Raw genomic sequence first — 16,196 nt, 5'->3', positions numbered from 1 at the left:
TAGGATGGGGCAGCTCAGTGGGCGTTTCACCAGGCTTTTTGCTCAGCCTCGTTTGAAACAACTGCAAGCCATTACGAAACCGTGTGCTTATTGCCAAGAGGATGATGAGATATCAGAAAAAGCTGAACCCTCTGTGCACCAGCTCTGCAAGGCTGTTTTAGGGCAGCTGGCTTGCAGCAGGGCTCCTTCCTCCCCTTGCCAGCACTGAAAACTCTGCAGGCATCTTCACACCTGTGCAGCCTCCAAACTTTCAGTGGCTTAACCAAATTGGAAGTGCCTGCACCACAGCACACATTTCTACAGAAAATGAAGATGGAGGATCGACACCCAGCCTTTGGCTGCCCTCTTTTTCGTGTTTTCTAAGTGAGAGGCAATAAAAGCTGATTCACGCCATTAAAACCAGCAGATGTGACGGATGCAGGCACACAGCAAATCAGCTGGCCGAAGAGGTGCTGCATTCTGCCGCCTGTTTGGAGAGGCACCACACTACCAGGGAGCAGTGTGAGTGCCTGGGGCCTTGCTGAGAGGGTGCCTGCAGGGCTGTGCTTCCCACTGCCCATGGTGCAGGCAAGATGCCATGCTGCCGTTCTGCCGCTTTGCATTGGCCACACCGGTGTTGATCTGGGTTAGGCAGGGCATCCCACCGTGCAGGAGCAGAATGCTCTCCGCATTTACAGCGAATGTGTACATGAACAGCAGCTCCCTCTGCTCTCCTGTTGCTCAGCATCCCCAGGAAGGCTTTGTCGAAAGGGAACAGTGAGCAAATGTTGGTGCTGTGCTGGACCCTTACTGATGGAAAAGCAAACCTGGAGCTGCGCAGATCCCGATTTCAGCAGCAGCAGCATGGTTTGGGCGTCACAGCCAAAGTCAAACCGGCAGAACACCTTGTTCTCCTCTCAGGCTACAGCTCAGCCCCCTGCCCTGAACGCCTGCCCTCTCCCTGCGTATTGCTCCCACCTCCAGTGTGTCCCCCCACCCTCACCCAGCTGCAGGGCTGCGTGGCACTGAGTTATTGCCTGGGTTTTTACATCCTGGCAGGAGATTATGGTTCCTCCCCAGTGAATCCTACAGAACTGTGCATCCCTCATCAGGGACAAGGGCAGAAGGAGGAGAAAACTGAGGGTTATAAATGAGCAGTCACAAGGAGGCACAGGGAATCTTCATCGGTCTGCTTAGCTACCTGGAGGTACATAGTCATGACGTGAACACCACCCTGAATTCTGGTCCCAGTACCACCTAAACAAACTTCAAGTAATTTCATTCAACAGTTTGCCAGCACTCAAATAGCCAGTTTGGAAAAGGTTGGCTCCTCCAGTCTTTTGGGAAAAAACAAGTGGTAACTAAGCATACATTCCTCGATTTCCTTCTCACTAGCAGGACTGACATCTCATAAGCAGGAGAATAAAGACCCTCAGACAGGCAGGGCTGGGAGGTGTGAGACTGAGCACAGATGAAATAATTATCCAGGTTGAAGTATGGCTTTTGGCTCCTTTTTGTCAGACGGGTGCTTGCTGCACTTGTTAGTCCCCAGAGCTTTCATTTCCATCGCACTGAATGAACGGCTAGAATACAGTAATGAGTCCTCTTGCATCCTTTCTGTGTATTTAACTCATTTGTATTAATAGCACTCTTTCTAATATCAGAGAGCACAGGTCCCTGCTAACTTTATTTCCAGATGGTATTTTGAGCCTAATGTCACAGTGGGAAGTTACAAAAGCCCTCCTGAAGCAAATTACCTAAGGAATCAAGCAGTTCCACTTTTACTCGTGAAAATGAATTTTTGTAGCCTGAAGAAATAGGTTCTGCTCCTCACCTGAGCCTGCCTCGGGAGGGCACCTTGCTCCCACACCTCTACACCGCTATGGGACCTCTTCCTTCCATTTCTCTTAAAAGCCCACCCATCTGCCTCTCTGCTTCCGGACATAGAGTCCCGTTAGCACACTTTGAAAACACAGAGATCAGCCAGAAAAGAGAAGTAAAACAGTGACTTTGCCAGCACATGAACCATTACCTGGGATGCAGGACTTGTTTTTGGGGAGTGCGGAGGAGGACGAGCCTCCTTGGGATGTCAAAGGGGCAGCGACGCACAGAAGCACGTAGCTGCAGTCCCACGGCCAGCACACGGCCACCTCCCAGCGGGGACGGCTCCATGGCATCCCGTGAAGAAGCACGGGGCCCCGTGGGACCCACTTGGCACTCACCGTGGTTTCGTCTTCATGGAGCACCTGGTCGTAGCCGCTCAGCGCCACGCAGAAAATGATGGCCGTGACATCCTCAAAGCAGTGGATCCACTTCTTGCGTTCCGACCGCTGCCCTCCAACATCGAAGAGCCTGCGGCACAGGACAGGGCCATCAGTGCTGGCTCACTGTGGGCTGAGGGGACCTTCAGCAGTTTGGGCACTTTCCTGCCAAATTGTTCCTGGAAGGCTCCAAACGCAGAGCAAGAGGTTGATAACCTCTGGCTCGGTCTCTCTGCTGGCTGTCATCATGTTCACCAATACACAGAGCTTACTGTGTGTGATCAACTCATTTTGGAAAAAAGATTTGGCCAATATTTGTCTATTTATGAGAGTTGGGGCCAATCTCCTATTGTCTTTCCAAGCAAAGAGGTGTTGGTTGGGTTAGAAGAAGGCAGCACAAGCTCCAGTCTTAAAAAGAGCTGTTTGATATACGAACAGGAATTATGAGACAAGATTCACAAACTTATGGTACTGATGTCTCCCAGAAATGTCTCGTCATCGACTTCCTTGGTGTGTGCAATTTGAGACTCACCTGAAGTGGAGGTTTTTGAATGTGAAGTGGGTTTCTACGATGCCAGTTGTTTTGACCCTGGTTCGAAGGATGTCCTGCTCCGTGGGCTGGTAGTCTGCAGCTCCGATTCGATCTAAGCTGTCTAGGTAGCTAAAGGGAAGAGAGGGAGAAAAGAAAACAACCAGATAAGAATGAGGCTCCCATTAATCTTTGCCAATCTCAGATAAATCCTCTGGCTTCCTATTAATCATTTTCAATCTCATTTTCATGGCTGAACGTATTGTAGTTAAAGAAGAAAACTCTCCCATTCTGGGAAAAAAAACCACAAACATGAACCAAACCCACAATCCCAACTATAAAATCTGATAGCAGACCGAAAGCAGGAAATTAAGTGTTCGTGCACTGTAAGCCTTGATTGCAATCTGTGAAAATACATCGTTTTAATATTACTTGCTGGTTTTATTCCCAGAGGGATGAAGGTCCCGGTCGGCCCCTTGTGCTAGGTGCTGCCCACATGCACACTTTGCTCCCAGGATTTACTTGAGGCACAACAGCTTTGCTAGAGAAGAGACTGTAGCAGAGAGGATCAGCTGGGCTGAGCCCCCTTTGGAGGATGCATGCTGAGTTAGGTGAGACAAATCTGCCCCATGTAGCTTTGGTGTGGAATCAAACACCAGAGCAGTGACTGTGGGAGATACATTGCTTGGCCAAAAGCCAGGGACAAGCCTCGATGTGATGACTTGCAAGTTTGCATCGAGGTCTTCTGGGGAGTGGAGGGCTCATTTTCTGATACATTTAAGGATATTTACCTGCTTAAAATCCATGACCATAGGCAATGCTTCACCATACTGGAACTTTGGGTATTAAGTCCTACCTTTTAGTGTGGAATGCTGCAGATGATGCCCTACAGCTGTGCCCATATGAGCACAGTCCATTTTTTCATCCACATACAAGCTGATTTTTCCAAATAACCCGAGACAATGAAACATAGTTGACAAGGAAACAAGGAATTTGGTTTGGAATACAAGTCAGTGTGAATGACAAGCACCTCGCTGCATCACGCAGTGAACTCTTTCCCACCACTGCTGAGCTGAACACAGACACTCAATGGCGGTGACGGGCTGATGGTTGGACTAAAAGCCCTCAGTGGTCCTTTCCAACCCTCATGATTCTATGGTTCTATGGTTCCTAGAGGGTGTGCATTACAGAGCCCAGCTGCCTACCTCCAGATCCAGGAGCTGCCATCTCATGCCTGTGAGATGCACTGTGACCATGCCAAAGCAAATCTGTCCATGAGCAGCAGGATGGCCCTGTGGATCTGGTTTTTGGACATCTTGCATGTTACCCAGCAGTAAGAGGAGCTGTGCATATGTCAGGAAAAGACATCATCTTCACCAGTAAGTATAAGTTTAGAGGGAGTGGAGGTTTTGTCCCTCATTTTTGCTGAAGATTTACAGGAATCGTGTCACCCGAAGAAAAGTAAATAAGGAGAGTTATTTTTACTGTGCCTTTTTTCAAGCATTTAAAGAGACTGTGGTTTCATGACAGATGCTCTCTTAATAGTCTTGTGATGGGCTGCGGATAGATGAATGGGGCTTCATTGGCTCGTCGCTGAAACGAGCTCCTTCGCTGTGACAGCCGAGGCCATGATCACTCATCTACTCACAGCTGGTTGTCAGCTTCTGTTATTTAAGAGACAGCTGCATTCCTTTACGCGTCCCCACAGACCCAGGAGCTCTGCAGCGCTGCTTTCACAGACTCAAGCTTCCCCTGTCCTCCAGAACAAGATCTGAAATGCTAAGGGGTAGAAAGTGGAGCTGTAAGAGAGCGGGGATGGTGTTTCCTGCTGCAGGTGCCCTGCAGACCTTGATCTCTTCCTCCATCTCCATTTTCTGTGGTTTCCTATGATTCAACTCCATTTTAAGGCATTTCCTATTAATTATTCCTGCCTTTCAGACCCTCCTTTTGTGCTGAGTGCAGTGGATGAAGAGCTGGTGCTGGCCGAAGGGCTCAGCATTGCAGCAGTGCAGTGCTGAGTGGTTCTTTCCACTCAGTAATGACATGTGACAATTTGCTCGTGTCCTCCAGGCCTCGGGCCACATACTGGGGCTGCAGGTGGCTCTCACTGCCCCCACCAGCAGCAGCCATAGAAAGCAGCACACATGCACCTGACAGCCCTGCCCCTCAGCACTGACCAAGCTCTGGATGGGATGCTGTGAATGAACCAGCTCTGAGGCTTTCCTTGCCCACCTTTGCACCCTTGTGCATGCAGCCACACAGCCTCAGGTGCCTCCACCCACCCACTGTGTGCTGGGGATCTAACCGGGTTGGTGGGATGGGATGCAGCCTCTAGAGGGGGCAGGAAGGTTGCAGTAGAGGGAGGAGAGTTGGGAGGGATCCATCCCATCCCAGATTGGGATACCTCCATGGGAAACTGGGCTGGGAGAGTCTGTCCAATGAGCAGTACGATGTGCAGGCTGCAGGGTGATGCTTGCCCATGCTAAGGGTGCTGCAGTGGCAGAGAACTCAGCCCTCTCAGTCCTCATCCTGCCCAGCTGTGGGTGAGCTGGACGCTGGGGCTGGCAGCGTGGGGTCACTGCCATGAAACACACCCAGCTCTGGGCCACAGGCCCTAACTCACTGCTTGCCTTTTCCACTAACTCCTCTCCATCTATTTCCTCATTTATAGTCTTATTCAGCATTCCCTATGTGTTTTTCAGTGCCTGAAATTATTTCAGGTCCCTGGGTCTGCAGCTCTCCTGGTCGTCTTGATGAGACTCAGCTATCAGTTTATATGAAGTTATATAATATTTTCAGTGTTGTTTTCGAAGCTGCATTCCACAGCTATTTACTCTTTTGACTGCTCTCACCAGGAATCTCTCCCATCCCAGGCTATGGAACGTTTTTACCCTAGACTTCACCACCGTGCTGGGCTCCATTAGCACCAGCCCTGTGGTCCCCATGCTACCCAGCATTGGGTGGCAGTGCCCCCGTATGCCCCTTGAGCTGCCAATCTCAGAGCAAACTGTTGCTGGAGACAATTAGTTGTCGCGACTGACTGGTTTGATGACACATAATCCCCTCTGAAGGCAGCATCTGTTTAACTAGCAGAAATAAGAGCACTTAGGAGGCTGCAGAGTGAGCACTCGGCTCTCCCCACCCTATATCATCCTTGTTGCTCTGTGCTGGCATCAGAGCATCGTCTGCTCTGAGGGTACTGCAAACTGGAGAGTAAGTGTATCTGAAATGACACATTGGCTCCTACTTGCCACCCATGTTGCCCAGGGCTTGCAGGGGTTAAAAAAAAACTATTGAAAGGTTAGAAGGTTCCTGTATACATGAATCCACTTGTGCTCCCAAGCCGAGCAGCTCCATTACTGCTTACATCTCTTAACTTAAATGCTTTGTTTTGAAGCAGATTGCAGGTTTCTGAGTCACTTGGTTTATCAGACTTGGGGAGGTGAAGCCTGACCACATTACGCTGCCAAAAGCAAAATGCACAAGAAGCAGCATTTCCCAAAGCCGGAGAGGAATGGATGAGTCTGAGGCTACAAAAGGCTCTACAAGGACTAGATGACTAGATGACTTTCCTCACAAGGTAGTCTTGAAAATAGGGTGTAAATAAAGTTTCCAATGGCACACCGTAGCAGCGCTGCTGGTGCCAAAGAGGTTGCTGCAGGATTTTCCCTCTGGGAACACAGTGGTGGTGGCACACACACACTGCCCTGGGGACAGGGACCCTCCCCAGGCACACTGCCCATGGAACCCTCCCAGGTTGGTGCCTGTGCCAGAGGCTCTGCTGGCTGCTGTCCATAATGGAGAAATGCAGCTGAGGTCCCCAGCTGGATGCCGGTGGCACAGCGTACACAGATGTATATTCCCATGGGTTGAGGTCACTGGCAAGAAAATAGCTAAAGCTCTGTGTTCACTTAGTTGTGCTTCCTTAGGATGGACGTGGGAACGCCGGGGTGGAAAAGCAGAAGAGCAAGCCTGTAAATGGCAGTACCTTATCAGATTTTCCTTCAAGGTGCTGGACTGTGAGTGAAGGGCCATGGGTGGGATATACCCAAGCACTGTAGCATTGGCTTGGGTTGCACTGGAGAGAAAGGCACCACGTGTCAGAGAGCTGAGTCACTGCCGGGTTATTTTCTGCTCCTTGTGCAGAAGTGCTCAAGGGTGAGCTCTGACACGTGGATTGGTAGCTGCTGGCAAACACTGGCTCTTCAATCAAGGTTAATGATTAAACCTGTCACGAGCAGTCTCTCTCTGGATGCTCTTGAGAAGATGTTCCAGCCAAGAGGTTGTGCTGCACTCGTGGATGGAAAAAAGCATTTCTAATGTGTGTTATCTGCTTCTGGCATTAGATTGTACCCTAACTTCTTCCTTTTGTGCTGATGAACCAGTAGCAAAATGTATATTTAGCATTGAAGCATTTAATATTTAGTAACTGCAGAGGAAGGGGCCAGATGAACAGCACCAGACTTGGGGAGTGTCAGCATAGTAAACTCACAGCATCTTCCACCAGGAGAGGAAACTTGTGTGTGTGCTGCTTCCAGAAAGTGTGATACGGCAGCACGGCTGCTCAGGCCAGGCACCACAGGGCTCCTCCTGCAGGCAGCATGCCCGGCCCTACTGCCCGTATTGCTGAGGAGCAAGGGGAAGAAAACCCCAGAGCCCACAACCAGAGCCCAGCAGCACACACAAGGCTGATGTCATACGTCTTCAATAACCATCAGTTATGAAATGCTTGAAATGTAGCCAGGCAGTTGTACTGTGTCCCTTCAGCAATCGATAACACGTTGGGGAAGGAAGCACAGCACTCACACGTGCGCAGATATGATGTCCTCTTGGGGAAAGCAACAGCACGTGGCAAGGCACGTTGCTTGCCTGTGCTGGCAGATGAGCCAGGTGGGCAGGGTAAGGGGCTGCAGAAGGGAAGCAATTTGGTTTGGGCTGGAAAGGACCTTAAAACCCACCCAGTTTTAACCTTCTGTTCCAGGCTTGCTGCCCCCATAAGCTCAGGCTGCCAGAGTCCCATCCAATGGCCCTGGGCACCTCCAGGGATGGGGCACCCACAGCTCTCTGGGAAGCAGTGCCAGGGCCTCACCTGTGCTGTTGGGTTCACTGCTGGCAGCAGCAGCGCTGGTCACCAGGACCACACTGTGGGTATTTTCCTACATGAGCTCTAGGTGCTCACTGCTCTGCTATGGAAATGAGGAGGATGTTCCCCCCCCCGTTAAAAGGATGTTGCCAAATCTTGACAGGAGGGAAGCTGTGCTGCAACTCCTTTTTTTAGCTCTCACTGAAGTGGAAAGCTGCTGCTGTCTGGATCATAGGGTGTTTGTTCAGACCTTGCTGGCTGCAGGTATAGGGGTGCACCCACAAAAAGAGGAAAGGAGTCGTGCAGGCAGCTGTATCGAGCTTGTACTAAGCTCAGCTTGGGAAATTGATATTAATCTAATGATAGACAGGAGGAATGAGGAAAAGAAAGGTGGAGATCAGTTGTCCTAGCTAGACTTGCAGTTTCCCATGGTATGACTGGACGCAGAATAATTTTTAGCTTGTTTGTGGATGAGAGGTGCCACTAAATAGATATAGTGTAATAAAGGCATTTGGAGGCATGAAGGGAGCTGCAGCTCTGGTCATGAGCTGCTGGCTGGCTTTGCTCATGGGCTGGACGGCCAGCAATACAGCAAGGTCTTGTTACTGCTGGAATGGAGGCCGCTGATACAGTTTGAGTTCATGCTCGGAGAGTGCTGGCTGGGGAGAGGAGGGCTTTGGAGGAAAAGCCAACTTGAACAACCTAACGTTGTATAGGAAATATTTTTGGAGCAGCCCTGGAAAAGCAGATGTTGGCTCATCTTTCTGCCATGGCATTTAAAAATTGGAAGGTATGTAAGCAGAAATGATAATGATATATATATTTTTAAACATACTGGAGCCTTTTCAAAAAAGCATCTGTGTTCCAGACCAGATCATAGTTCCACCTAGCTTAAATTGTGTCCAAGAGCAGAAGCAGAGAGAAGAACATGCAGACAGGGCAAGTGTGCCATATCCAGGCTCCTCATAGCTTCCAACGCTTTATGGATAATGGAATTTTAAAGAGAATGGCTCAAAATCTTTCCTGTACTGGGGCCCCAGACCTGGACAGAATACTCCAGACGGGACCTCAGGAGGGCAGAGTACAGAGGGACAATCCTCTCCCTCGCCCTGCTGGCCAGAGATTTCTCTAAGCACTTTTTAAAGCCACATAAATTTCTAGCAGCCACATCTGCAACAAGGAATTTCACAGCTCAGCTACTCTGCATGTACAAAATTGCCTCCTTCTGCTTTATTAAATTGCTGTGTCAGAGTTTAACACCGACTGTACGGGAACAGCTGCCGTCTGTCTCCTCTCCTCTTGTTTCTGTAGATGCATCCCCTGCTGAGTACCCCTGCTTGGCTGGGAAAGGCCCCTTGTCCAGAGGCAGGGAATCTCTTCTAGACCTCATCATACCATGAGGAGGGTTCCTGGCCTCCTACACTCCGTCTGAGATGGGAAAAGGACGAAAATACAACTGTATGATCTACATGTAAGCATCTGCTTTACAGTCCCTTAATATGATGCAGCCCCGTGGACAAGTCCAAATCTCTAGAATGAGAAAATGGACACAGCCACAATAGTTTGCTCACCACTGCCCTCACTACCCCAGCGCCTGGCAACCTCACAAGCTCCAACACTGGAAAGCAAAGAGCTGTGAGCACAGATGAAACCAGACATTCCCTTTTTGTTCAGCCACTGGCCAGAGAGATCCGTCACGATGTGAAGGAAGGCCCAAGAACACCTGTGGCAGTAGGGAAAGCAACATTAACATCTTCATTTCTAAGCAGGAAGAAAAAAATAGAGCTGTAGCATCCTTGCGGTGCGAGGTGTCTGCCTGCGGTGGGGGTGGCCCTGGTGAGGGATTTAGATCAGACCCAAAGGGAAGCATTAGTTAATGAGATCTGAGCTCCTGTATCAAGCAGACAGAGGATGTCTCTAGCACGGTGACTGTAATTATGCAGAGTGGGGTGGGCTCCTCTGTCTGAAGCTGCCTTCAGTCGGGGCTCTCCTTTAAATGTCCGCGGTGGTCCAGGGGAAGGTGGGAGTTGGCAACGGAGTGGAATCATGCTGGAAGACCCTCTCACCTCTCTTTTTCCTCACGCTGTAGCAGGCTATAGGACTTCTCCTTTCAAGCCCCAAAGAAGCCTCCCTGCCAGGAACTGCAGGTACCGAAATCAGTCAGTGCTGTGCTGCGGACAGGGAAAACTCAGGGTCTGCCCTCGGCTGTGCACTGAGGATGTTCTGTTACCCCAAACAGAGGGGTTCTCCTGGGCATGTGAGACCCCTGCTTTGCACAGGGACCTTCTAGTGCTTCTCAGCAAGATGTCAGATTGCGGCTCCCCTGAGAACAGCTCTGCTTGTGGGATTGCTGCATTTTTGTTTCCCTCCAGGCCGGATCTAGAAGCAGAGGCATGTCAGGAAAAGCTGTGGAGTTTCCCATCCTGTAGACAGCGTTCAGACACGCAGCTGTGAGGAGAAAACCTGTGTTTGTGTGTCTCACAACAGCTTGCTGGCTCCCCCTACGCTGTCACCTGCTGACTGCACACCTTTCCTTTCCTCTCCTAGTGGCAAGCAGCCTCAGTTCAACCCATCATCGCAGCCCCCTGCCACCACACAGCCACCCTGACCCCAGCCAGCGTTCCATGCCACCCCCAGACCTCCATAGGAGCAGGCTGACCCCATCTTCACATTAAGATGTGCCAGGGACGTAGATGTGACAACATCAGCCTGGGACACTCCATACGGGACAGCCCAGCCAAGCTGGTGGGGTGCTGTGGGGGCTGTGCGGAGGCCTTCCTGTGTGCTCCCTGCCTACAGCACGCCTTGTAACGAAGAGAGGTAATGGCCTTAATGATGGGAGCTACAGGTTGGGTGTAACAAATTTTTCTCTGGAAGAGCAGTGGGGCACTGACACGGCTGCCCAGGGAGGGAGGAGAGTTGCCGTCCCTGGAGGCGCCTCAGCATCATGGAGATGTGGCACTGAGGGACGTGGGCAGAGGGCATGGTGCAGCCTGCTGCAAGACTTGTGAGTTGACCCAGGAGAGCTTTGCTTCCCCTAGGAGCAGAGAGCCAGCTCCGAGCAGCGGGAGGGCTGGAAAACATCAGGAATCCTTCCAGACAATGCGGACACCGCTGCCAATAAAAATCTGGTGTTGAGCTTCCTCTTGGCTGCAGAGCAGGAGGAGAGCATCGGGAGCAGATGGCCCGTCAGCACGAGCATCGCCCCAGCCCAGCCCGCATTCCACACTCACTGCATCTCCATTCCTGCTAAGCATGATCGATGCATCCCCAGCTTCCCGCCCGAGCAGGGAGATATTATTCATCACACTTGGTTTATGAGGAGTACAAGTATTAAGAGGATGTATGACTTGACTGACGACACAACAGGAAGTTCGTGGCAGCATCTGGAAGTTGGTTTGGGTTTTCTAAATCACAGACAGAAGCTTTAATCACAAGACCTTACTGCACTGAGTTTTGTAACAGCTGAGTGATGACCTTCCATGCTTTTAACTGGGATGTTGCCCATGTAGGGGCACATGCTACAGAGCCAGTAGAAATTTGTTGGCCTATTATAGGAAAGAATCATAGAATCATAGAACCATAGAATCATAGAATTGTAGCATGGCTCGTGCTGGAAGGGACCTCTATGGTCATCAGGTCATCAGGTTCCAACCCTACTGCAGCAGGCAGGGCTGCCAGCTGCTAGCTGTAGTGCCAGCCCAGGCTGCCCAGAGCCCCATCCAACCTGGCCTTGAACACCTCCAGGGATGGACGGGGCATCCACAGCCTCTCTGGGCAGCTGTTCCAGCACCTCACCACCCTGTCAGTGAAAAACTTCTCCTTGACACCTAATCTAAATCTTCCCTACTTTAGTTTAAAATCATTCCTCCTTGTTCTGTCACTGTCTATCCATCTAAAAAGTCAATTTCCCTTCTTCTTTTCTGTAAGACCTTTGATATGGTCCCCCACTGCATCCTTATCTCTAAACTGGAGAGAGATGGATTTGAAGGGCAGACTATTTGATGGATAAGGATGGATCACCCTTTAAATATTGGAAGGCTGCAATGAGGTCTCCCCACAGCCTTCTCTTTTCCAGGCTGAACAGGCCCAGCTCCTTCAGCCTGTCTTCATAGGAGAAGTGTCCCAGCCCTTGGATCATCTTCATGGCCTCCTCTGTACCCTATCCAAAAACTCTAGACTTTTCCTGTGTTGGGGGCCCCGGACCTGGTCGTAGTACTACAGCTGGGGCTTCACAAAGCTAGATGGGGACAACTACCTCCCTCACCCTGTTGGCCAGTCCTCTTCTAATGGAAGCTGAGATACCATTGGCCTTCCAGGCTGTAAGCACACACTGCTGGCTCATGTTTTGTTTTTAATCTACCAGGACTGCTAAGTCCTTCTCAGCAGGGCTATTCTCGAGGAGCTCTTCTCTCAGTCTGTATACATAACTGAGATCACCCTGACCCAAACGTAAACTCTTGCCCTTTGCTTTGTTCAACCTCATTAGGTTCACACACTTTTGGATTTGATCAAGGTCCCTCTGGATGGCATCCCTTCCTTATGTCACATCAACCACACTGCTCAGCTCAGTGTCATCAGCAAAGTTGCTGAGTGTGCCCTCAAATCCATCACCTATGTCATTGAAAAGCTAACATAAAGATGCTAAATAGTACAGGACCCAAGACAGACTCCTGGGGGACACTGCTCATTACCGGCCTCCACCTGGACACAGAGCCATTGACCACAACCCTCTGGATGTGACCTTCCAACCAATTCCTTATCCATCAAATAGTCCACCCTTCAAATCTGCTTTGCCACAATTTAGAGATAGGGATGTGGTAGGGAACTATGTAAAAGGTCTTACAGAAGTCCAGGCAGATGACATCAGTAGCCTTCCCTTTATCCACCAGTGCTGTCACCCCATCATAGCAGACCATCAGATTGATGTTAAAATTGGCTATTAAATTTCAAGTTAAATCAAGAATTTGAAAAGAGGTAACATAAATGCGTGTGGTTTTTTGGTGGTTGTTTTTTTTTTTGGTGAATGAAGAAGGCTGAAAATGGATGCAGTCATGTGCTTTGCTGCTCTAATCAATATAATTTCATGCATTCCTCTGTGGGTTTTGATGAGTTCTGCAGATCAATGATGTTGCATTTAAACACAAGCTAAGCAGTAATTACAGACGCATGCAAGATTTATTTATCTGGTGGCACTGCACCAGCTGATGGCAGGATCGGTTGTATGCAATCAATGTTTGAGGCTTCTCAAAATAAAGAGCCTTTTGGCTTCAACTGCAAAGTGAAAATAAAAATAACTCCTGAAGGCCCACCAGAGGCCCCTGGTGTCCACACAGGGAGTGCTGCGGGATGGGTCTGGGCCATCTCCTACCCACATCTGTGTGACGCTGCTCCCGCCAAGCCTTGCTTTTGCACCCTGACACATCGTTCATGTTGGGTCTTCACGCACTGCATGACCTTGGGGCTGAGGATTGCACTGATGAGAGTTAAGGCAGAAGCAGGGAGATGAGCAGTGTGCAGGAAGGAGGGGGACAGACAGCTCCCCGGGACTGTCTCTGGTGTGCCTGTGCTGTGAGCCTGCGTGCCACACTGCGGTGTGAGCAGAGCAGCTGGGGGACTGCAGCCTAAGCACAGAGGTGCGTAACGCGGCTGTTGTCATGGGGACACGAGGCAGAGGATGCGAGGTAGCATGCTTAAAGGCAGATCGTGGAGTCTGTCCAATTTTTCTTCGTGTTTTTCTTCTCGACGTGGGCTACATGTCCTTAAAGGAGCTCTCCCTCCTGCAGAGCAAAAGTGCTTGTTCCCAAGTGTACCAGGCAGTCCCACACTGCAATGCACTTTGCTTGGACAGGTGCTCGCTCTGCAGCCAGATCTCCTCTCAAGCTGATGGAAAATGGTGAAACACCAAGCAGAGGCAGCAGGATCAAAGCAAAACCTACGGCTTCCCATTACACCTCTGTTTTAGGGGCAAGGAATACATGGAGCAGGATGAACGGAGCAAGGTGGGTGGAGCAGAGCTCTGCGTGTTCTCTGAGATGCTCCAGTGGTGCCTGCAGCCCAAAGTTCAGCAGCAGCAGCCTGAGATACTCCCAGCCCACATCCAGCTGAGCACCATGGCTGGGGTGCTCATACCACTACTTTGCTTGGGGATGGAGAGTCAGGAAAGAGGGCAGAGAGCGGCCAGGTGTGTGCAGATCAACAGGCACCAAAGTTAGAGAAGCCCTTGGTAAGATAAACAGGTCGTGAGGGTGACCTCTGTGCATTCAGCACACTTTCTGTTTACTACCAACTATTTTAAGCATATGCTCTTAAGCCTCCTGTAGTGATCACAGATGTCTGAATAAACATAGTAGAGCTAAGCCTCATTTCATTGCCTGTGCAAAGGCAACAACCAGCTCTACCAACTCTGGGGAGCACAGGCAAATGGAAAATCCATCTAGCCCTGCCCAGAAGACAACCCCAGGTGGGGAGAGGCTGCTCAGAGTATGCTTGGGGTGTTCAGTCTCCCCATCACCTTCAGGATGGGCACAGAAGTGTGCTAATCTTTTATTTTTTTTTCTTTTCCCAAGCTTATCTGTAGCTTCTATGTGTGTGTCATTTCTTCGTTAATGCCTTTTTGTTCAATGAGATAATCTTTGAGGGATGAGGGGATTTCTCAACTCAAAGTTGATGTTTCCATTAGCTGGAGTGAAGATTTTCACCTGGACTCCATTATCAATTCCCAGCTCTCAGGAAATGCTAGCTGGTGTCAGTATCACATTTCTGCAGACTTCCTCCTGTTCCTGGACACTTCAGATTTGTACTCACTGCTCAGTGCACCCCCAGTTCTCTGTTTCTCGTGCTTGTGCATTGTAAAACAGAAGACAAGCTTCAATGGAAACGTTTAAACTGACTTTAACTCTGGTCAGTAGGGGGCAATGCCTCGTGTTTTCTGAATGAAGACGTACAGATAGCTAAGAAATATTTAAAAACCTCGGGTGCCCACAGCCATACTGGGATGGAGCAGGAAATGCTGATTTATGCCTTTAGAAGTGCTGCCAGACTTTCAGAGCCACACTGATGTCTCACGGGGTATTTTGTGATCTGGACTTATGATTTTGGAGCACTGACTTGCTTCTCAAGCCTGGTGCTCCCAGCAAATCTGCTGCTCTGCCCTGGGTGACAGTGTAACCCAGCAGGAAAAGGGTTACAGCAAGGCAGAGCGCATCACAAATCGCAGCAAGAGGGAGGCTTGGACTCCATGCCAAAATCAGAGCTGACACTTCCCTGGCAGGGCTCCACAGTGCGGTTTGTGCCTAGTTTCTTTTCTCCTGTATCTCTTCTCTCCCTTTCCAACAGCACAGAGAAGGTTCTGCCTGAAATCTGGGCTCAGAAGCACTTCCGCCCTTCTTTCCCAATGAATTCAGCCCCAGAAGAGACCCCCACAGACCTCTGCAGAAGTGCCTTCTCTGTGTATTGAAGCACATGAAGAGTGCTGGAGGTGGGGAAGATGCAGCTGGGGGATTTTGGCGCAAGGACTGGTGCTTGATCTGCTCGAGCTCCAGCCTCCATCTGCACTGAACCACGTTGTCATGACTGAACTGATCAGCCTTGCATGGAGATGGGGGGCAGAGATGTGGGAGAATGGGAGGTGTGGGTTTGGGTGTCTGTGGTGACACAAAAAGGTCACACATCTGCATTATCTGAGGCTTGCAGCCTACCAGGCCCACTAATAGACCAATCCAGCCTGGCAGGATTTGTGCATGGCTGTGTGGCAGGCAAGCTAGTAACACAGCAACATCATGTTTGACTGCCTTGCCCAAGTCAGAGATTGTCCCATCGGTGTGTGCATCCCTGGGCTTTTGGGGGAAAAAAAAGCTAGGAAGCCCTTTTGACCCCTCCAAGAGACAAAGGAGGCAGGAAGTCCATAGCTGGCAACAGGTCTGGGCTGTGTCCAGGCAGCGTCCATCACTGTGCTCCTGCTGACTTGTGGGTTGGGGAAATGTAGAGGCCTTTCTGCCTATCCATGGTTGAGCATCTCCGTGCCAAGCCTGCATCGGACAGTTTGCCTTGCACCGAGTGCATGTGTCACCTAGCCCTGGTCCCAGCCACGGCCATTGGCATGGCAGACCCTGGAAAAACAGAACCTAAATTCAGCTGGAAGTCAATCAGTGAGGGTTGAATATTGGCTCGGTGCTTGCGGTGGGTAAGCAAGACACAAAGCAGTGTTTGCTACAGGGCTGATTAGAGCTATTAGATCAATTAGTCTGTGAAACAATCACTGCCCGGGGGCTCCGCGAGGTACATCTCCATTCCAGCAGTATTGCTGTGAGCAAGTGCTGGGAGCCTCCTGCTGTGAAGGTGG

At 50.2% G+C, this 16,196-nt stretch overlaps 1 protein-coding gene across 3 annotated transcripts in view; it reads right to left on the bottom strand.

Annotated features, from left to right (window-relative positions):
• The window catches only part of GNAO1 (G protein subunit alpha o1), a 116,888-nt gene that overhangs the window by 13,851 nt on the left and 86,841 nt on the right, over window positions 1-16,196 (bottom strand). For all 3 annotated transcript variants that reach the window (XM_048958557.1, XM_048958555.1, XM_048958556.1), the window contains exons 5-6: window positions 2,773-2,901; window positions 2,202-2,331 (exon numbers count right to left, since the gene is read on the bottom strand). In XM_048958557.1, coding sequence (XP_048814514.1) covers window positions 2,202-2,331; window positions 2,773-2,901 — 259 coding nt within the window. The remainder of the gene's footprint in view (window positions 1-2,201; window positions 2,332-2,772; window positions 2,902-16,196) is intronic.

The sequence above is a fragment of the Lagopus muta genome, chromosome 12, assembly GCF_023343835.1.
Source record: "Lagopus muta isolate bLagMut1 chromosome 12, bLagMut1 primary, whole genome shotgun sequence".
Classification (NCBI taxonomy): Eukaryota; Metazoa; Chordata; class Aves; order Galliformes; family Phasianidae; genus Lagopus; species Lagopus muta.
This window is presented reverse-complemented; position numbering and strand designations above follow the sequence as displayed.